At 34.0% G+C, this 24,454-nt stretch overlaps 1 protein-coding gene across 1 annotated transcript; it reads left to right on the top strand.

The window, feature by feature from the left end:
- Positions 1–18,917: 18,917 nt before the first annotated feature.
- On the top strand, positions 18,918–22,102 carry LOC123885316 (protein KINESIN LIGHT CHAIN-RELATED 1-like). The gene is made up of 3 exons (XM_045934591.1): positions 18,918–19,963; positions 20,533–21,441; positions 21,694–22,102. The coding sequence occupies exons 1-3, from the start codon at positions 19,368–19,370 to the stop codon at positions 21,926–21,928; spliced, it is 1,740 nt and encodes a 579-aa protein (XP_045790547.1). The 5' UTR covers positions 18,918–19,367; the 3' UTR covers positions 21,929–22,102.
- The last annotated feature ends 2,352 nt before the right edge of the window (positions 22,103–24,454 follow it).

Here is a 24,454-nt window from a genome sequence, read left to right as displayed (position 1 = left end):
TTTTTCCATTAATTTTAATGTTTTTTATTGCCTTTTTTGGTAACAAGTTGTAACCCAAGATGATTATTTGCTAAAAAAATTTATTATTAATATTGAAAATCATGTGATATATAGAAACTCAAACTACATAGCAGCATTATCCCTCCAGCTATCACTACTAGTAGTACAATAACAAGCATTGAACTATAAGAACTAATATTGATCGATTTTGATGCATGTGTAATTTTTTTTACACCGTCAACTAATCACAAACCATGAATTTATATGATTTTTAATTATCTAACGGTTATGATTAGTTGGTCAAGTACAAAATCGTTACATTATCGATGCATATCAATTAAATTTAGAAACTAATCATATGTATGGCGTGGCTAAGTTATATTGAAAACTAAATCTTTTTTTTTATCTAGTAACCTAGTGATTAGAAATTTCACCTTAATTAAAGATAAATAAATGGAGTGTCCGGGGTTCGAACTCCGGCTCTGCATAATATATGTAATGTCTCTACCAATTGAGCTAAGCTCACATAGGCAAACTAAACTAATTTATTTAGAGTGATAATATGTTTTAGAAATTCATTTAGATATGTTTTAATTTCTTCTCACTAACTAATTTATTTAGAGTGATAATATGTTTTAGAAATTCATTTAGATATGTTTTAATTTCTTCTCACATGATTGAACCAATTTAGTGAGACCAACATGATACAATGGAAAAAAAACATGATGCAATGGAGTTCCTTAAAACATTTATTAAAAGATGTTTGTTTCTTAAACGAGTCTTAATATTTATGGATTAATCTTTAACTAAAGATACCTTAAGTTATAAAATTTCTAGTGAGTTTCTCTGGTCTACTAAATTAGACCACCCAAATTGGCACCAGAGAGAATCGAACCTCAGACCTCAAGAGGAGCACACTCTCAGATCCCAAACCAATACCAATGCACCAACCCAAGTGGGTTCTTATTAGCATTGCTGTAAAATTATTAGAGTTGAATAAATAAAGTACTACCAAAAAGACAAGGATTTAGACAACTCAAAACTTTCATGATCGTCACTTTGTATTTGGGGAGAGAGGTGAGGTGAGTATAATAAGATGCGATGGGTCACTTTGTTTAGCTTTTTTTGGACATCTTCATCTTCTCATTCATAACCAAAGTTGATGTGCCTTCACATACCTATACACCATCATTATTGAGCTAAAGTATAGTATCACAACAACCTACCTTACATTCCAAACTGAATCAAACTTGTTTGGAGTGAATCATTAACGGTTCGATCGGTATAGTTTGGTTTTCTTCCTGAATTGTTCTCACAATTCAATTCAATTTAATTTGCTTCCTGAACTGAACTAGGAACAATTCTAATAAGACTCGTTAATGCTCACCACCGAATACTGATAAATGAGTGCTTACCAAAGAAAAAATTGTCGCTACCACCCGTCAATGTTCATAGAGTGAATGATGTCGTGGACGTCGTCTCATAAAGATGTGACAGTACTAAAAGTGTTGCATTGAGTATATAAAAATATTCAATATAATAATTAAACTATAACTCTCATTTAATAGACTAATATTTTAGATTGAACTCCGCTCATAAATTTAAGTTGTTTAACAACTATTTTACATTGTTATACATACAAATGTATGCACAAATGAACCAATCGGTAGTTGGTTCAATGTTGATTAACGTTGGACTTGATAGGGAGGATCATGGTTCGATTCCCGCAACTGCGTTCGGAAGGAGCCTGAAACCACTTGATGTCAGAACTGGCTCCCGAATCAGATTAAGTGGTCCAGTCGTCGAATACTGGTGGTATAAAAACAAAACAAACAAAAAAATGTATGCACAAATAAACTCTTCAATTTTCCCAAATCAAATCAATCTCTAGTTAAAATGTGGACCAGGAGTTGGCTAAGAATGCCATACTTTGAGAGACAGACACTTGAAGGAAAAGCCTTAATATATGCAAACTAACTTAAATGGCCAAGATGGAGCAACAATATCATTGTGTCTATGATATGATATGCAAACTAACTTCTAACACACGCTTATGGCCAGCATGTAGCAGTGCCAACTGTGGCAAATATAAATAACTTTCGTGCATATTTTCTATTTAAGCTAAGTTTTGTTAAGAAGTTTCACATTGGATGTGAGTTTGCTTTGATGAGTTTATAAAATAGAGGCAATCATCATCTTACAAGCTGATTTTGTAAAGATGAGTTAGACTCAATATCCAATTCTAAGATCAGAGCCTCTCCAAGATCCGTTGGGCTACCTGTTATTAGGTTTTCGCTATCGAGCCACCCAAATTTTATATTCACGCACCAAGCTCAATAGTGTTGAACGTGACGAGTGTGTTAAGAAGTCTCACATCAAATGTGAGTTGGCTTAGACGTGTGTATAAAGTAGATGTAATCCTCACCTTACAAGTTATTTTTGTAAAGATGAGTTATTCTCGATACCCAATTCTAAGAAAATTTTCCCCTTTTAATTTTTTTTAATACCAATTGTGGTGAACTCCTCGTCACATGCTTAAGTGATCCAAATATCTTAAGATAGATCAAACCGTTAATGCAACTTTGAATGCATAGGCAAACTTTCTAAACAATATTAAAGATATGTGAAATTAATAATCAAGATCAAATTTATACCCAAAAAAAAAATCAAGATCGAATATTTTTTTTTTATATATAATAATATATTGATAATGAAAAAATATAGGTGCTTAAAGATATACGATGGTTTCAACTTCTGCCTTGTTTAGTGGGTATACTATACAGCGAGAGGGTCAAGACCATTGTTTTAAGGTTTTTATTGAGTGGCTAAGCACCACGTGATCTAACTTCTACTAGTCAAACTTTGATGGTTTCCACGTTTATTAATTAGAGAAATGGAAGGAAACTTCTACTTTGTCCAAATGGTTTTATGATACATCTTTACCTGTCCAAAACTTGTTTGGAACATCACCATTCAATGGTGCTGAAGAGGATAAGTTGATCAAATTAATTGCAGTCATCAAACCTCATCCCAAAATATATTGTTTGAATACTAATACACATGGTTTTTTGTTTTGAGGGCATACACCCAAATCTTTTTGGAGTGGTCATGTATAAAGGTAACAAAATATCTTGCACATCTATGAGTACTAGAGGTCATTACGCCACAAATATTAACGCACAAAATCTAAAACATTTGGTCTTCTATGTGGGGCCTTATAGTGGGATAAAGCTTTATGTTTCTTTGCATATCTAGTGATTGAAAATTGAAAACATTTTTAATGAGATGAATCAATTAAAATAATCTCCAAAATTGTCTTGTAAGCGCAATTCAGATGGTAAAAAATTGCAGAGATATTTGACATGTTAGGACACGGATTCAAAATCACAATTCTCCATTGTTCAGCATTTTAATTTGTGTGTTAGAGAGAGAGTTTTGTCGCTAGACTCTTTAGAAACAAACAATATATTTGCCATCACTAATTTCTTGTTCATTTTGATCAAGATTTCAATCAGCAATAGCTTGGTTAAACTCTAATTAAAGGGTTCAAGCACTTGATCAAGAAACAATAGAGGTTGATGGAGAAACTATAACTACTAAAGTTACCTATATTGAACATGAAATAAAATTCTTAAGTAAAAATAGACCTATTAAGCTGAAAAATAGGTAAGAATTGTTTTTTCCACATGAATAAATACATGAAACAGTATATATAGCTTCACAAGTCATGACCACAGGACATTGTTTTTTAGTTCCAAAACGGGGGCACTGTTTAACATTTTCCTTAATTAAATTCTACATCTTTCTTTTTTTAAAAACCAGAGAGTTAAAGGCAAAATTATTAAAAATGATTTCTTATTTTACTTCCCTAAATAATCTTAGACAAACTCACTCTATGACTATGATAAATAAATTTGGTCATTCACTAGTTATTGCTCACAAATTAGCCTTTGTTATTTTTGGAAACATCCACTAGAAAAGAGAACAAGGAACCTTAAATGTTGTCATACATTATAAGTTGTTCTTAACTAAGACATTTGATCTGCCGCCATTTTAATATCTTCTATAAACATTGTATGTACTCACATGAAAATTGCTCAGAGCATAGCCAATTTCACAAGTACTAGTACCATTTTTGTCTTGTGCTTATAAACATAACTTCTTGGCTACATAATAAAAAATAAAACAAAACCCTTCCAAAATCCAAGATTTGGTATCCAATTCCAATCAAAAACAGAGAAAAGGTTTGATGCTCAATCAACTTAAATCACAATTACTTACCATCAAAATTAATTATAATTCAAGATTGACCCAACCATTATAATTCAAGATCGATCAAACCTTATAATTAAGCGTATATTTAGTATTATGGTGGGTATTTCTAAATTACAGCAATCCACCGTGATTTGTCAAAAGTTACACTCTATTGCTTTCTGCAAAATCACGATGAATCACTGTGATTGTGATTCTGACATATTTACTGTGATATCAAACATAGGCTAAGTAATTAACCCCCAAAAAAACACAAATTAACAAGCTCAACAAACAAAAAACTAGTACAAAATTAAGTTGATATAATGTCATGATAATTTCATTAACATGATAAGATAACATCACAAAGATCCAACAAATTCCACACACACACACACACAAACACAAAAAAAAAGACTAAATTTTTATCATGAAAATGATCAATAACAAAACACCCCAAGAACAAAAAGAGATAAAATTACAAACCCAGATGAGATCAAGGACTAAGATTAGATTTTGATGGAAGAGTTGATGTGGGGACCTCAAAGGGTAGATGAGAAACAGGATTAGTAACCATAAGAGGAAGATCATCATTGTTGTCATCTTCAATGTCGGTGGTACTAAGGTTGATGCAAGAACAACGTTCCAAAGAAGCAAAAAAAGCAGAAGCCACGTTAGTGCCGACCCAGTTTGCAACTCTGTCAAGTTTGTCACAAGACAACAAACCACATGTGTTGTTGTTGGACATTCTTGATTTTTCAGAACTGTTACTTGTGATGTTGTTGTGGATTGGAATGGAATCTGCAGAAACAAGAAAGATGAACAGAGAGGGAGAAGTTGGAATTTTCTTTGTGGAGATTATTAGAACAGAGTGAGAATTTTGTATGAAATGTGTTTTTCTTTTTTGAAGGTAAAGGGAAAGTGATTTTTTCTTTTTTTGACCAAAGGAAAGTGATGTTTATATTTGATATTTTAGATTTGATATTAATTTTGGGATAAAATTTTGGATTGTGACAACCGAACTTTAGTGATTTTGTCAAAATAAAACTTTTTTTTTTCAATTGACTATTGAAGTTTGAATTTTAAATTTTAAAATAAGTCATTAAAAATTTTATACACTATTGAAGTTTGAATTTTAGTCATTAAACAATTTATATACACTATTGAAGTTTGAATTTTAGTCTTATAATGTACAATTTAACAATTTTGACATTTTTAATAATTCAGTTTTGATTTGTTAACAAAATAAAACTTATTTGGTAGCTTCTTTTTCAATTTTCTCTCAAATTTGTACCAAATAATATCATTTATTAATATAGCACTCTTTTTAATGGGGTCTGCTTTCGGGATCATGAAGGTAATTTTGTGGCTGGCTTCGCGCAAAGACAACATGTCACCTTGTCAACGGTTGAAGGCAAGGCATGGGCGCTCCTGCAGGCCATGAAGGAAGCCAATCTTAGAGGTTTGAATATGGTTCAATTTGAAAGGACGCACAGGTGTTGACTGAAGTTATTCGAACTAGGCGTAGTGGTAACTCAGAATTTAGTTTAATTGTTGCTGACATTATCAAAATTATGTTATCATGCATAAACTTTGAAGTGAAGTTTGTTAGGAGACAAGCGAACATGGTTGCTCATACTCTTGCTCGGGCGGCCATTTCTTGGGTTAGTTTCCATTGATTTGAGATTATTCCCTTATGTATTAAACGTTTACTAGTTAATGAATTGCATTAAGTTTGTTTGTTTAAAAAAATATAGCACTCTTCTCATAGCTATTAAAAAAATCAAAACACAAATAAATGTCAATTTTTTAAAAAATTCTAAAGTAAAAATTGCATATAGTAAAAAAAAAAAAAACTTCACAAACTGATTCTTCGCGTTTTAATTTTTCGTTTTATAAAAACATCATATTAAAATATTTGAGAGAAGTTGAAGGGAATTACTAAGGATGAGGTGAAATATTTTAATAAATATAAGATCCACGATTTTGGTCTCCAATTTTAAAATCAAACATTTTTGTTCCGTATTTTGATTTTTTTTTTTTCACTTTTGGTCCATCACCCCATTTTTTAACCAACTGGCAAGAAAAATGCTGATGTGACAATATCTATGTGGCAAAGAACAAGTACATGTTAGCAAATGTATTATTTTTAATAAAAAAAATATAAGTGTTTTTCCGGCCACGACAATCTATTTTTTCCTGCCACTTGGTTAAAAATCGCCAATGTGGATACTTTCCTTTGCCACGTGGATACTGTCACATCAGCTTTTTTTGTCAGCTAGCTAAAAAAATGTTGATGTGGATGTTTTCCACGGGGATACTATCACATCAACATTCTTCCTGCTAGTAGGTTAAAAAATGGGGTGGGGGACCCAAAGTGCAAAAAAAGAAAATCAAAATAAGAGCGCAAGAATATTTGATTTTAAAATACAGGAAACAAAATTGTGGATCTTGTAAAATAGGAGGATCAAAAGTACAATTAAACCTAAAAAGAATAACGGTACCATAATGCTATGACCTTTGAGGTCTGTCTATGAGTTTTGTGAAACTTAGTCTTCTATATTATGTGTTTGCACCCTAAATTCATTTAGTATATGTTTGGTATCACGATAGATATGTCAGAATTATGGTGATCCACCATGATTTTTCGAAAGCTACACTCTGTAGCTTTTGTAAAATCACGGTGAGTCACCGTGATTCTAGTATACCCACTGTGATACCAAACATAACTTTAATCATATCAATCTTCACTTGTATTTTATTAGCTTGTTAATGGGGAATGATAGATTAGGACCAGCGTGTGTAAGTGATGAGGTATCAAAAGTAAGTATTTTTAATATATCGCATCCGCGGGGACTAGTGTGATATTAACCGCCGTTCCACAATAACCATGATTTTAAGTGCGGGTTTTGAAATGATTTGGTTGATTTCTGATGAAAATTTAGCAAGTGTACTAAAACGCCGTCAAGTATAATAATAAATCGTTCTTTTTCCGCAGGGATTGTTGTAATTCAAATGGAAATTGAAGGCATACTTAAGAAAATTGACATAATAGTAACAAAGGGGAGAGTTTGCTTGGTTCAAAGTTTTAATCATAAACTTAAGAAATGACTTAAAATTCAAATTGATAAAGAAAAGCGATTGATCCTTTTGGTTCATCTAATTACTATTTCTCTTGGTAATTTCATGTATGATAACAAATTACTCAATTTAGTTTCATGATTAGATTAAACATAATTGATTATGCCCAATGTCTTGGTAACATAATCCTCTCACTTGATCATTAATCCCTAATTTCTTAGGATGATCGATGATCAATTGAGGAATAAAAACTTTAATCCTTTAAATCTCAATTAACAATCCAAAATATCTTAAGTGAAAGTCAATTGATCAATTATTCCTAGATCGATGATTCATTCCTATTTTCATAGTAAAACAAATAATTGAAATCATCATACAATTGGCCAAATCATATAAAGCATTAAGCATAAAGAATAATCAATAGAAACTAACTTCGTAATTCATTCATCATATTAAATGACAATCACATTGTTCAAGATCAAAAGTAATTAGAATCCCCTAAGGATCAATCATAAAGATTTAGCCATGTTCAAATAAGAAATTACATTAACATGAGTGAAATAAATCATCATTACAAGAAGGGATTAGATGTGTTTCCACCCTTGAATCCTTGCTTGAATGCCTCTTTGATCCTCTGAAATAGCCGTCAAAAATCAGTTTTTGATCCAGAAATTCGTGACCTAAAAATCAGAAAATGTTTTGAATTTATAGTGCAGTTTTCGTGCCAAGCCAGGCTTGGATCTGCCCAAGCTGGGCGCAACAGGCAGTGGCTCAGACAGAAAACTTAAAATTTTTCTGAGCCAGGCTTGGTTTTCCTGAGCCAAGCTTAGTTTACGGCAATAACACCAAATTTGACTCTTTTCTTGCAATTCGAGAAACATCAAAAACTCAATGTAATTCCTTGTATTATTGTACTAAAACATGGTAAAAACTACTTGTTTGTTTGCATTTGCTTAAAAGAACATAGAAATGACATGAAGTCATCACAACCCCAAACTTGAACTTTTCCTTGTCCTCAAGGAATATCTTCATCCATCGAAAACCTGGCACTATCAAACAGTCTAATTCAAAGCCATCAAAATCAGTCAAGTTAGAACATCACAATTAACATTTCAATGATCATCCCTATCATGAATTTACTTGCACATAGATTAATACCGAAAAATCAAGAACTTTTCACAAATATTGACGAAACCATAATCACTTCACTCCCTCACATTCTCTCCTGTTTAAATTGGTATATTCACTCAATCAACACACACATAGCCATTCTACCATAAGCTAGCAAACATTCTAACAATCGATCGACATGCATAAGAATTCACACCTTTAGAGAACTTGAGGGTTATAACGGGGCTAAGGTTTTAGGGTGGATATTTTTTTGGATGGTAAGCAGAAAAACTTGCGAGTTTTAAGATCACCTAGAAAGAGAAGTCATTTAAAGTAAATGGACAGCGGTTGAAAATTTATAAAGGAGGAGATGTTGATCGCCACAAGGTGGCAGTGCTTTTTAAAGATCCGTGAGGTCATGGATCGTCAAGCCTCGGGACATTAAACAAGCGCATGGCCTTTTAGGACATGGACCGTCAAGCTATCGACGTTAAACGAGCGCTGCTTGGGAGGCAACCCAAGGTTTTCTTTGCTAATCTATGGTTATTTGCATTGTTTGTTTGTGTTTGCAGGTTAAGCTAAGGAGTAGTGTAGAGTCCCTAAAAAAAAAAGAATAAAAAAATTGTTCATGTCTCTGCCAGTTAAGCCTGGCGTATATGAAGGATAAGCCCGGCGCGGTTCGAATTTAACAGAAAGGGGAAGGTCACTGCCAGTTGAGCCTGGCGCAGACAATCTCAAGCCTGGCTTGAGTTTCAAATTTTTTTTGGGAAGGCCACTGCATGTTGAGCTCGGCTCGGGAGAAAGGAAGCCTGGCTTGGGGTCAGGTTTTACAAACAAAAAAAAAATGCAATTGGTTTAAAAAAAAAAAAAAAGTAGTTTGCCACTTTTAGAACCCTAGCCATCGTGAAACTCATCTTCTTCCTTGAAACCACCATATTCATCTCTTCTACAAACCCAAATTCTTCCATTAACACCTTTCTTTAACATAAATTCTTCCATCACTAACCTCTTTCCAACACCAAATTCATCTTTCTCTTCACACAATTCCATAAAAATTTCTCAAATCCTTTTGAATTCACAACAACTAAAAACTCAAATCCATTCTTCTAAACACCATCACTCAATAAACCCCATCTTCTACACCTCAACAAAAACTCACGAAATTCAACAATCCCATCTCCAAATTAAAATTTCTCTTCACAAAATTCCATCAAAATTTCTCAAATTCTTTGAACCCACTTCTACCATATCTTTCAAACCTTTAAACCAAAAACCTTCACCTTCACCAAACCACCTTCAAGAATCACGAAATTCATACCCACCACATCACCAATTCCATTTAACTTTCTCATCTTCTTAACATTCATCACAAAAATTTCAATTTTTCACCAATTTTAGCCATACTAAAATCAAACCATCAAACCCAAATTTCACTTCCAACACACTCTCCAAAACCCACGAAATTTCACCACCCCACCCTCACCTTGAAATTTTCTTGAAAAAATCATGGTAAGAGGAAAGAAGAAGGCTACATCTCCTCCGGTAGAGAAACGGGCGAAAAAGCAAAAGAATGCAAAGGGAGCAAAGTCAAAGGAAGGGCTAAGAAGTACATCTGTAACTTCAAATCCGCTGTCACCACATCTATTACCACCGGTTTTACTTGATCAACCGATACCTCTGGAACAGAGGTTTGTGTCAGAGGCCGCATTCAAAAGGTATGAACTACTAAGTACCTTTAATTTTCAGAAAGAAAAAGGATTGTCTGTGGAATTGTTGAAAGTTATGTCTGAGATTAATCATGAAATAAGGAGAAGGAATTGGGAAGAGTTTAATCAGATATTGAAGAAGGTCGAGGGTAAACAGGGTAATGCATCTTTGGCTAAGGAATTCCTTGCTAATGCTTACGGTGAGAGAAAATTACCTAGAATTCCAGTGAGAGAGAAACAGGTACCTTGGTCTCCGGCCGCATTAAACAATTTATTGGGCACAAACAATCTGAATTCGTGTCCTCTTGTTGAAAAGCGGGAGGTGTTGAAGATGCTTCTGAGGCTGAGAAAGAGGAGGTTAAGAATGATGTATGTCGGTGGGGTACACCATTGTTCAATTGTGACAAATCGACAAAGATGCTATTGTCAAATTTTAAACCTGTAGCACACGCGTGGGCCGAGTTTTTTGTTAAATCAATAGAGGCAATTTCTAATTCTTCAGAGTACCAACTTCGGAATGCAGCAGCGGTACAAATGATCATTGAGGGTAAAGATCTTGACCTTGGACAACTTCTCCATCGCAGCCTACGCGACAAGGCCTGTAGCAAAGAAAGGATCATTACTCTAGGCCACTGCAATCTGATTACAGCAATGTGTGATGCTGAGCATGTTCCGCATTATGCTGGTGATGAAAAGTTGCAGGAAATTAAGGCCCTCACAGTTGGTCAATATAGAGACTATGGCAAGAAGAGAAGTCACACAGTTGAAGCAGATGGTGATGAAAATGATGGTGACTCAGCGGATGAGATGAACCAATTGGAATATGGTACTCATTTACAGCAGCAGCAACCACAACCTCACCATGACGATGATGACATTGCAGCCTTGTCGACACAGTTGGCTATTGCCGAGGCTTGTAACATTCCTCACGTCTTCTATAGTGAAGAATCGACGCGATATCAGGCAGCCAAGGCGCAACTAGCTTCATTCCAGCATCCTCCAGCATATCCGACATATCCTACTCGTGAGAGTTTGATAGCAAATCATGGGATTGAGACTGCTCAGCTTATTGCTCGCCAGGAGGCGCGATTGGTGGACTGGGACACGAGGTATAATGCACATCTGCAGCACCAAGTTGCAGTGTGGAAGATGTGCATTATACCTTGTGTTCCAGTCCACCAATCGCGCCTCCTGGCGAGCAATAAGCTGAGCAGTCTCAATCCCATAATATGCTATCAAACTCTCACGAGTAGGATATGTAGGATACGCTGAAGGATGCTGGAATGAAGCTAGTTGCGCCTTGGCTACCTGATATCGCGTTGATTCTTCACTGTAGAAGACGTGAGGAATGTTACAAGCCTCAGCAATGGCCAACTGTGTCGACAAGGCTGCAATGTCATCATCGTCATGGTGAGGTTACGGTTGTTGCTGCTGTAAATGAGTACCATATTCCAATTGGTTCATCTCATCCGCTGAGTCACCATCATTTTCATCACTATCTGCTTCAACTGTGTGACTTCTCTTCTTGCAATAGTCTCTATATTGACCAACTGTGAGGGCCTTAATTGCCTGCAACTTTTCATCACCAGCATAATGCGGAACATGTTCAGCATCACACATTGCTGTAATCAGATTGCAGTGGCCTAGAGTAATGATCCTTTCTTTGCTACAGGCCTTGTCGCGTAGGCTGCGATGGAGAAGTTGTCCAAGATCAAGATCTTTACCCTCAATGATCATTTGTACCGCTGCTGCATTCCGAAGTTGGTACTCTAAAGAATTAGAAATTGCCTCTATTGATTTAACAAAAAACTCGGCCCACGCGTGTGCTACAAGTTTAAAATTTGACAATAGCATCTTTGTCGATTTGTCACTATTGAACAATGGTGTACCCCGCCGACATACATCATTCTTTACCTCCTCTTTCTCAGCCTCAGAAGCAGTCTTCAACACCTCCCGCTTTTCAACAAGAGGACACAAATTCAGATTGTTTGTGCCCAATAACTTGTTTAATGCGGCCGGAGACCAATGTACTTGTTTCCCTCTCACCGGAATTCTAGGTAATTTTCTCTCACCGTAAGCATTAGCAAGGAATTCCCTAGTCAAAGATGCATTACCCTGTTTACCCTCGACCTTCATCAATATCTGATTAAACTTTTCCCAATTCCTTCTCCTTAATTCATGATTAATCCCAGGCACAACTTTCAACAATTCCACAGACAATCCTTTTTCTTTCTGAATATTAAAGGTACTTAGCATTTCATACCTTTTGAATGCGGCCTCTGACACAAACCTCTGTTCCAGTGGTATCGGTTGATCAAGTAAAACCGGTGGTAATAGATGTGGTGACAGCGGATTTGAAGTTACAGATGTACTTCTTAGCCCTTCCTTTGACTTTGCTCCCTTTGCATTCTTTTGCTTTTTCGCCCGTTTCTCTACCGGAGGAGATGTAGCCTTCTTCTTTCCTCTTACCATGATTTTTTCAAGAAAATTTCAAGGTGAGGGTGGGGTGTGGTGGTGAAATTTCGTGGGTTTTGGAGAGTGTGGTGGAAGTGAAATTTGGGTTTGATGGTTTGATTTTCGTATGGCTAAAAATGGTGAAAAATTGAAATTTTTGTGATGAATGTTAAGAAGATGAGAAAGTTAAATAGAATTGGTGATGTGGTGGGTATGAATTTCGTGATTCTTGAAGGTGGTTTGGTGAAGGTGAAGTGATCGCGTGTTTATCAACTTAACTGCAAGTATACAGTTGTGTCACGTAGTTTTAAAAGATTATCGAACCCAAAGGACCAATAATCGACCTACCGTTATCTAGTGTCGCTTTGTAAATCTAAGGCTAATGATTTAAAAGATTTTAATTAAGATTAAAGGAATATATATTTTTTTAGATTTTTAATATATGAATAAAATACTGCTAGGACGTGCTATTAGTTGCTTCAGAGGGTTCAATATTTAATTCGTGCTAGACAAACTGTTAATTTTTCGAAACTATATTGATTTAAAAATACCAATCTCAGCTCTCGCAAATCTTGACCAGCATTATATAATATAAAGGTGGTGCTTAACTCTCGTTCTCACATCCACTAATAAAATATTTTTTGAAAAGCAATATAATTTAATTAACTCTAATCCCAACTCTCGTTGCGAATTAGAGTTAATGTTCAGTTTTTACTATCTAGTAGAAATCTCACGCTTTCGCTCTATTGATTTTTACTTTAATTAATTCTCACTCTCGTGACAAATTATAATCAACGTTAAATTAAAAACTGCTTAAGAAAACAAAATAGTTGCCAATTTTCAAGAATTATATTTGATTTAAAAACACTAATCTTAGCTCTCGCAAATCTTGACTAGCGTTATACTTAGATAAAATAAATGCCCAGCTCTCACGCGCTCACTTACCTATAAAAATACCTTTGAAAATCAATATAAAACTCATCAATTCTAAATAGCTCTCGCGGACTTTAGAACTAACGCTCAGTTTTAACTATCCGGCCCTAAACCTCAACTCTCGTCAATGTTGGTTCATTGACTTTAAAACAATCCTCACTCTCGTGACAAATTGTTTGAAAACGTATTATTTAAAACTGGTGGTTGAAAACTATTTGCACGAATCAACTACCGAACCCCTATTAGCTACTAAGGTGTTGTTCCAATGTGTACGCACATCTGTCTCAACACTTGGTGTACGCACATATGTCTCAACACTTGGCTAAAAGATGTTTTTGCAAAAATGTAGCCAACATACAAAAACACAACAGATACTTTAAGTGAATATTAAACCAAAATTTATGTCTAAACTTTGAAGTTTAATAAGTGATTATCCTAGATCTTTGATTCAAATAACATATGTCTATATCATTCAAACCTTTAAAATAACATCTAAAGCAAGGATAACACCAATAATGATTGATAAATAAAACATATATAGCAAAGTTAAGGTGATTACATGATCATAAATCAGCTATCTAACCCCAACAAAGAAGAATTTAGCTACTCATAGCCATGATTAACTAACAAAGATGAAGATAGAAAAGATGAATGAACACAACACTTTTCTCAAGTTTGGATGAATCCACCTTCAAAATCTCTTTGGAACCCTAGATCTATGTTTTTCTCTCTTATGAGCTCTGTAAAAAGTGATTGAGATCTAAATTTCTTCAGATGATGGCTATTTATAGACTTTTAGGAATTACATGTTCGCTGAGCGAACAGAGTGGTCGCTGAGCGACCAAGTTACTTAACAAAAAGGTTTGCTGTCACGTGGCTCTTAAACCGCTAAACTCAGCACTGCTCGCTGAAGCTCACTGACAGACCAGAACACACTGCCTTTGCTCGCCAAAGCTCGCTGAGCGACCACTACTGGTTGCTGCTCGCTACTTCTCGCTACTGCTCGCCACGAAGCCTTAATCCACTGCCTTTGCTCGCCACAACTCGCTGATGCTCGCTGAGCGAAGGCTTCAAAACCTCAAAATTCTTTCTCTTATTCAGCAAAACCTATCAAAATGGTTAGGATTTGAATGCAATTGATATATTATGATAAAAAACCATATTTACAACAAAGGGGGTAATTTACTATAGATTTCTTTCAAAACAAGTTAATAAGTGCCTATATTTAGTATATACTTTTACTAGTGTTTGGCACTTATCTGTAAGATAGTAAACAACACAAGCCTTCTTGATAGAAAAAGTAGTTTTTGTTGTTTGTGAAATTTTGAGATTGGGAATTATTGGTGTAGAGCAGCTTTACAAGCTAACAACAATGTTTTATAAATCAGATCGAAGATCAAACCGATAAGACTTTTGAGTTACGATTTAACTGGTTCAATCGTTTTAAATCGTAATTGAAATCGTAATTTTCAACCCAACAATTCAAAATACATAACAAAGTAAATTATAAATAAGGTAATTTCTCGGCCTAAGTCTCTTGAACACTTGATTTTACATACAGTTGTGTTTTCTCTATTTCTGGTATGTCTACAATTCATAATACACGATAACTTGATAAGTCAACAACTGAACAAATGCAAATTGCAAATAAAACAAAAGGATTATTGATTAAACTTACTAGAATGTTTGATTTCCTGAAAATCATGCAATCAATTACGTGTACAAATGAGAGCTTGCACAGTGTTAGCGAGTAACTAATTCCTATACTTATTTAAGATACGACCTCTGATACTAAAAGAAGATTCATAAGTCACTGTTGTAATTGGAATGCTTAAAATGTCACACACCATTATTGCAAGTTGAGGAAATCGAACACTATTTAACTTCTAATATTGAAGAATATCCACATCTCCATAAGACATTTTTCATCCAAGTATATTTCAAGTTCAAACTTATCATCATTTGAGATCCTTTGTATTTTTTCTTGACGGTATTCTTATAATTAGACATACAAAAACAATTCAAATTAGGCTTGAATAGAATATAATCAGCCCCACACATGCAAACAAAAAAAATGCAAGCAGTACTAACAGAGCAAAGTGCAAAGTTAGGAACCATGAGTTAAAATCATAATCTAGGCATATTTTACTCAGCCAAGTAATATTTTATCCTTAAGGAAATCAAGTTAACTAAACACATCCAAAATAAAAGAACAAATTAATAATCCATACTGTGAAGGGGGATATAGACATCACGCAAGCATAAGAAAATCAGATATCAAGAACAAATGATACAACATCTAACCTCCATACGAATAAGTGAAAGTTGATCTCGCAAGCTTCATTTGTATCACGAGAGCAAATTAGTTATTCGCCGATTTCAAAAATCCTAGAGGAGGAAGCTGCTGTTTGTGCTTGATGTGTTGATATGTTACTTGTTTTTGGACATTTCTTTTGTATTTGAGAGAGTTACTAAGTTTTGGTTCCTTGTTTTTTGGCTTTCCTTTATAAAATTTATCAGTCCAATTGAAACTTATTTTAAAAATTTTTATTTCACAAAAAAAAAAAAAAAAACTGTTTTTAGCAGGGTGGCTGCAAGCCAGGTGGGCCAGCCCAATACGACCCATGTAAAAGATAGGCCTAATAGGTCGACCCAAAAAGGCCCAATTGTTTTTTCAAGTATTTTTTTTAGGTTCAACCCATCTTAAAATACATGATGTTTTCTCTTTAGGCCCCTCATGCTTCTTTCCCCCCTGGATTTTACTTTTTTTGCCCTTAAATAAAAACTTCGGTTGCTACGAACCGAATTTTTTTTGCCTTGAAAAAAAAAATCGGTTTCTGTTAACCGAATTTTCGCTGAATTTGAACTAGAAAAAACTTCGGTTTCTGCGAACCGAAGGTTTTAACAAGGGCAAAATTGAAATATTTGAGGGTATAAAAGATACATGGGAGGCCTGGAGAGAAAACATCAAAATACATGGCTAGTGAGCTGGTCTAGTAGTCCAGTCCATTTTGATGGCTCTACTCATAAGCAATGGTAATATAATGAAACAAAATGCTTCAAAAAAATATAAATGAAAGAAATAATTATTTTATGTTAAAGTTTTAATAAGAATAATTTTAGGTTTTAACATAAAAATAGTTTTCTCAATATAATAAATATTTAAATAAAGCGTCTTCTCTCTTCTCGATTTGGGGAAGTAAAAAGTGGTGTTAAGAAGAATTTTGTTCTTATCTCTTTCCTTTCTAAAAATTAAACCAAACACGTATAAATTAAACTATTTCCTTATTTTCTCCTCTCCAAAATCTCCCCAACAAACAATCCTAAATATTTGATACTCATAAATTGTTGCCTTAAGAAAGTGTTTCATTGGTGTGATGTAATGATTTGTGTAATGTAATGATATTAAAAGTCTTTTTTCCTCTTGATCTTGAAGCTTTCATAGTGTCCGGATTAATAAAAGAGTGTTCGAAGAAACGTAGACTATGGGTGCGTTTGATTCGTAAAATAACAAGGACTGGACAGAACAGTATAGTACAGAACAAGATAATACAGGACATGACAAAACTGTACCGGAGAGATATAAGACGATAATATTTTTATATTCGAAAATAAAATGGGTATTTTCGTATTTTTTATAGTTGTACTATGAACAAAAAGTTGTCCCGTGGTTCAGTGAAGGACAAAAAATCTTGTTTTTGTCCTGTCCCTTGCTACCTAATTTGTCCAGTTCCATAATCAGTTTCAAATCAAACAGGGTACAACAAAAGTTGTCCTATCCAGTCCCCTATTTTTTAGCAAATCAAACGCACTCTATAAGAATTTTGCTATTGCAAAATTAGCACTCTTATATCATATATGCATCAAAATAAAGTACATGCATTATGAAAGACGCTCCAAACAAACAAGAACACTTGAGATCTTGCTAAGTATCCTATGATATAATGAAGACTTAGTCTCAAAGTATTTGTGTTTCCCATTGTTTGTCCACTCATAACCCAACTATGATAGCAATTTTTTCATCGCAATGAATACAACTTTAAAATGAAAACTTGGTTGACAAGCATACACATATACTCTAATTTCTTTTTTCTTTTCTTTTTTGTTTTTATAATCATATATACTCTAATTTCTCTAAAATTATTATATGGTTAAAAAATTATCTTTTCAATAATATTAATTTTTTGTTTTCTCATTGACACTATTCAAATTTTAATTTGCTACATTCTAAAAAGTTAGCTTATTTCATTTAATCCAACATTTGATTGCAAACTGAGAAATTTCTCGTTAATATATAGAGAATTGATGTTTAAACATAAAAAATTTGCTGTCAAATTTATTGTCAAATTTTTTTTTTTGTGTATTTTCAAAATATATATATAAAATATAGAAAACAAAAACTAGAAGAAAGGTAGAGCTCTATATTTATCTCGAGATAATTAAAATTTGTAAAAAGACAATTATGTCCTTTCTTATATAAAATATATATTTATCTCGAGATAAATATACTATTTATGATAATTACGTCTTCTTGTTGAAGGCAAAATATATATAAAATATATATTTATCTCGAGATAAATATATATTGTCAATTTTTTTATGATTAAATAACATAACATAACTCTAATATAGCTCGAATATATACATGTCAAAAACACTAATATTATAAAACAAAATATTTATGACTAATTTATATTGGTGTAATTTGATTTTTTTTCATCATATATTATGATATCATATTTCTATAAAATTTGTATAAATATTGTTATTAGTAATTAAATTATTTTATTTTATTTTGTATTCGTGTTTATTTTCAATCTTGAATAAGTTTGGTGTAAACCCTATGCACAAAACTAAATAAAATAAAACGTAAAAATATATAATAATATTGTCTCAGTATATGAAAATTTTCCCTAAATCATCAATTTAGTTTTTAAACAATTTTTTTATTTTTTTTAATCAAAGTTATTTTCTCTAATATAAATATATAATAATATTGTCTTTAAAGTATATGAAAATTTTCAATCTTAGTTCATAAATTATATGAGAATTTTATTTAAAAAATTAGTTATTATATAATTTAAAAATGAAAGAGAAATGATAATTTAGAGTTCAAATTATGCTTTATTAGATGTTTCAAAAAACTTATGCTTTATTAGAAAAATAGGTTTTTTTTTATGTAACCAAAAAATGAAAAAATAGGGTTTTTTTTTATGAATTTATAAAAATAGGGTAGTTAGAATGTGTAGGCTTTGTTGCATCTAACAACAGTCCTGTTCCTGTTTGTACCATAAAAATCTAACAACTGTCCTCAGTCCTGCAGGCTACATTCTTACTGGAAAAGAAAAGTATACTATATAAAATTGAAACACACAATAAAAAATTCAATAACATAAATTTTCTGAAACACAAATTCAATCCATAAAACAAAATCATGGATTTTGTCACTCTGTTCTTGCCTTTTTTCCTTGTCAAGCTTGTTCTCAAATTAAAGTATCCCAATTCCATCATTACAAGTCGTCTCTTCCAAGCAACCTTCCACTACTACCATCCCTAATATCTCTCTCTCTCTCTCTCTCTCTCTCTCTCTCTCTCCACTCACTTCTATACTCATTTCAATTCAATTCCATTCTTCTACCACACTTCTTCAATGTATATATATACACATGCTATATAGAACAGAAAAATTCTCAAATTAAAATAGAAAATTTCCCATTTTTGATAAACCAATTTAGAATAATGGGTATGAAAAAAATTTCAGTTTTGAATCATGGGTATGAAAAAAGATTCAATTTTGAATAATGGGTATGAATAAATTTTCAATTTTGAATCATGGGCATTGAAGATTCAACAAAGACAGGTTTAACAGTGAAAACCCCACTTCAAATGCAATCATTTGGTATTTTCCTCCGTGAACCGCCGCAAAATGAGGTCACCGGCGATGACAACCACCGCAACCCATCACCGGCGATGAAGAAAACAATCAAGAAGACACTGATCATGGATGAAACATCATTAGAAAACCCTGATTTGGGTCCATTTCTTTTGAAGATGGCAAGAGATACCATAGCTTCTGGTGAAAATCCAGAAAAAGCTTTGGATTATGCAATTCGGGCATCCAAATGTTTTGAACGGGTTTCGGGTCCGGGTTTGGATCTTGCCACGTGTCTACATGTTGTTGCTGCAATTTATTGTAATTTGGGGAATTTGGATGAGGCTATTGAGGAATTGGAACGGTCTATTTTGTTGTTGGATGTTGAAAACGGGTCGGGTCATGCTATGGTGAAATTTTCTGGGTATATGCAACTTGGTGATACTTATTCCATGAGTGGACAATTGGATAGATCCATTTTGTGTTATGAGTCGGGTTTGAAGATCCAAATGGATATTTTGGGTAAGTCTGACCCGAGAGTTGCAGAAACTTGCAGGTAAAGTTAACACTACTTGTGACTAAACATGTTTTTGTCTTGTCTTCATAGTACATATACTAGAATGTAGTTATGTTTCTTGTACCAAAAAAAAAAAAGAATGTAGTTATGTTTCTTTCACAAATATTCTTATGCAGAAATAGCATGTAAGATAATTACTACTAGTCATTAAAATTGCAAGAATCAATTAATCTAGAGTGTGTTTGGTTTGGTATTTAAACTCACATTAGTTTTGCTTTTGTCGGAGTTTCTTAGAAGGTACAAAATGAAGCTTCTACATAGATGTGAAAAACTTGTTGTGATTTCAAGCTGAAGCGGAAACTTGTTGCAAAACGAAAACATAACATTAGACTAAATTTGTAAATTGATAATTTAGTATTTTAAATTGAACAACGTCACTCGATTTAGTTATTTTTTCAAATTTAGGGCCATAATTTTCAATGTTCTATGTTTGTTTTGCATAATAAACATGTAGGTCTTTAATTGATTTTGATCAATGTTTTCTAAATTGATAATTATGTAAAAGGTGCTAAAAAGATTTCTAACTAATTGGTTACCTTGGATGACAGATACTTAGCTGAAGCCCATGTTCAAGCCATGCAATTCGACGACGCAGAGCACTTCTGCAAGAAAACACTTGAAATTCATCGGGAGCATTGCTCACCCGCTTCCCTTACAGAAGCAGCAGACCGGCGTCTCATGGCTCTTATATGCGAAGCAAAGGGAGATTATGAACCAGCACTCGAGCACCTTGTCCTGGCCAGCATGTCAATGATTGCTAACGGACAAGATACTGAGATTGCAGCTATTGATGTTAGCATTGGAGATATTTACACGTCGCTGTGTCGTTTTGACGAAGCTGTTTTTGCCTATCAGAAAGCATTGACAGTGTTCAAATCTACCAAGGGTGAAAATCACAGTTCTGTGGCTTTAGTGTACATTCGACTAGCTGATCTTTACTACAAGACAGGAAAATTAAGAGAGTCGATATCCTATTGCGAAAACGCATTAAGGATATACAGTAAACCTGTGTCTGGAATAACTGCCGGAGAGATTGCAAGTGGTTTAACTGAAATCTCTGCAATCTATGAAGCTCTAAACGAGCCCGATGAAGCGCTGAAGCTCTTGCAAAAGGCAGTGAAACTATTGGAAGGTATCCCTGGACAATATAGGACAGTTGCAGGAATAGAAGCTCAGATGGGAGTGATGTTCTACATGGTTGGTCGGCATGTGGATGCTTGGAAATCTTTTGACAATGCTGTCACCAAGCTGAGAGGCGGCGGGGAAAGGAAATCTGCGTTTTTTGGATTTGTGTTGAACCAGATGGGTTTGGCGTGCGTTCAACTGTATAAAATAGAAGAGGCTGCTACACATTTTGAAGAAGCTAGAGAGATCTTGGAGAGGGAGTGTGGAACCTATCATTTGGACACTCTTGGTGTGTATAGCAACCTAGCTGCAACTTACGATGCATTAGGAAGGTAAACAATTTTTTTCTCTTTGTTTAAATCGGACAGTCGAGACTAGTAACCGCATGACTGCCTGAATGCGTCTAATCCAAATCCTATACTCAAGAATCCAAATTTCTTGTAGTTAAGGAATCACGCATTTGGCACAGTCACACAATCTAGTTCACCTTCCAAATTTACCATGGTAAATTGAGTCCAAAAATTTTACAAGTATGATTGCTTTTTGGTGGATGAAAATAACTCTTTAATTTTATTTTATTACAGAGTTGAAGATGCCATTCAAATATTGGAATATATACTCAAAATGAGAGAAGAAAAGCTTGGAACTGCAAATCCAGATGTTGATGACGAAAAGAAAAGATTGTTTGAGCTTTTGAAAGAAGCAGGAAGAGTTCGAAGTAGAAGGGGAAAATCTCTGGAAAAACTTATAGATTCAAACACCTTAAAGATGAAGAAAGAAGGTAGAAGGAGATGGGGTGCATTTGGTTTAAGAACATAAGAGGTCTTGTTCTTACAACAACAATGTTTTGCACTTTTGTGCATTTGTGAAAGTTTTTCCATAATCTTGATGCATGATTTAGTTTTGATGAAAAAATGAAAGAGAGAGTAAATTATTTGTGAAGGAAAGTCATGTAGAAGTGTGATATATAAAGCATATAAGAGATTTTGTTTCCCTTTCTCTTGTTTCTTGGTGATACTGATAGCTCATTTTTCACATGTTTTTCTTGATTATTATTAACAATTGATCGCAACCTTTCATTCGAAATCAGACAGTTCTGGATTTTCTGATGTTACACAGTTTTATGCACAAAAAAAAAAAAATTCTCCGCCACCAATTTTAGATGGAACGGTGACACAATAACGTCAGGAAATCCTGTTCCCAAAAAAACCTATACATAATCATGAGTGTTTAACATAATGTCAATTTACTTAAATAAATAAACATAAAGTTAGAACCCTTGTGTTACTACTGCAATACATAACTTCTAAATAAATGCAACATCTAGAAAGAGTACAACTAAGGTGAGACATCACCTGTTTTGTTAATCCTCTCATAATTCCAAACTTTCAACCAACGTTTCCTTTTTTCGTCCGCCATGAAATCACTGATATACAGCATACACACCTCTTTCTCATACTTAGACTTAATAAACTCAATCAGCTCCTGATCCAACTCCCTCGACAACACCTCAATGTCTGTACACTCATCAATATACATGTCATAACATCTCTCCAATAACTCTTGCTCGTCCAACGGAACATACTGAGAAGCAGGGAGATATCGTCTCTCAACCTCGACTATCTCCTTCTCCAGCTGTTTCTCCAACAACACAATCTTACTTCGATGGTCAGCAATATCAGCTTCAATCTCCGCTATCCGTCCTTTCCTCGCAGCTTCCAACTCCGATACTTGACGCATAAGCATCAATGCAATATCCCGTGTTAAAGAGATCATTAAAGTGCGTGGAAATTTCGGCTTTCTTCTGAAAACAATCGAGGAATTCAGACCCTTCTTTGGATTTAAGAAAGATACAGAACTTCATCATAGCCGTCGGAGTACATTTACGGTTTTCAGTCCAGAAACCGCGTTGAATTGCCAAGGACATTACATTGTCACGGACAATCTTGTTGCTAGGAGTAATTGTCTTGACACTGGCGATGAAACTCTCGGTGGTTATGAAATGTCGCGCGAGCTTGGTTGTTGTCCAGGTTTGAACTGGAATGCCTGTGTCCTCGAAGGATTTGAGGACCAGCCTTAGTTCTTCAGAGAGGTCCATAGTATCTGCCATATGTAAACACAAGAACAAGCACTATAGAAATTATGGGAGATGCTGTTTTTGTGTTGCAAAGGAAATTGATATAAGAAGGCAATATTACAAGAGAAGAGACTGAAGGGAGATTAAGATTAGGAACAAACGGTTCAATTTTTGAGGTTTGTGTATTGGGTCACACATCGTCTAAGTTGGGAATGTCACATACTTGAATTACAGTATGTGACTTCACACTTATCAAAAATATTTACTTCCTCGGTATCAAAACTTTTGTGCTGCCATTTCTAGTGCAAGATCCAAACGGTTAGATTCTGATCTAAGATAAAGTAGTTGTGTAACTTGTGTTAATAAATTTGTCAAAAAATTGTGTTATTTTTATATAGGATTAAATTTTATTTTATTTTACGGAGGATTAAATATATTTTTAGTTCTATAGATATTTTAATTTTCACTTTAAATCTTCATAATATTTTTCATCGAATAACAGTCATCCTAAAATTTTCCGTATCCAATTTTGGTCCTTGTTGTTAAATGTCTCTAACAAAAGATGATGTGGCATGCTTACGTGACAATTTTTAATGACTAGGATTTGACATGGCTTGCAGACTTGGCAAATGTTTACTTATAATTAATTTAAAATAATAATAAATTTTTTTAAGCAAAACAAAAAATATATTAAATAAAAATAAAGAGATATATAGACCGGGGGCATTAGACCTGATCGAGTTACAACCCAAACAAAAATACTTTGTGATAATACAAACCCGAAGGAAACAACCCTTATCAATCCTAACAATACACAGGAAAGTCAATCCATGAACTTTCCAAATTAATCATTTGGTTTCGCAATTTTCTCTCTTCCAAGTTATCAATATTCTTCATTTCCCCATTATTTCTAGCAAAAAATTAAATGGGTTTCAATGCTGACGGTGGTTCTGCAAGTGCACAGAATCGCTACCAAGTAATAAAGTGATAAGTTTATCGTTCTCCACAGGGATTGTGCCAAAGTTACTAGTTTCACTTAGAAATGAGTTGCATTTGCTTTGGTGTTTGAAAGTAGTTGTGCGGGTAAAAGTAAATTGTAATAGTTAAAGAACAGAAATTAAATTGCAAGAAAATAAATGGTGTGTGTGTGACCACACAGGTGGTTAAGTGTGGTCGGATCCCTCCCTTACTCTCTTGGTGGTGATTCCATTGGTTCCCTCTATCAGGAATTAGACTATTGAAAATAGGTTAGAAGCAATATCATTTCC

The sequence above is a fragment of the Trifolium pratense genome, linkage group LG5 (assembly GCF_020283565.1).
Source record: "Trifolium pratense cultivar HEN17-A07 linkage group LG5, ARS_RC_1.1, whole genome shotgun sequence".
Lineage (NCBI taxonomy): Eukaryota > Viridiplantae > Streptophyta > Magnoliopsida > Fabales > Fabaceae > Trifolium > Trifolium pratense.
Note: the sequence above shows the minus strand (reverse complement) of the source record. Positions and strands in the feature narration are given on the sequence as shown.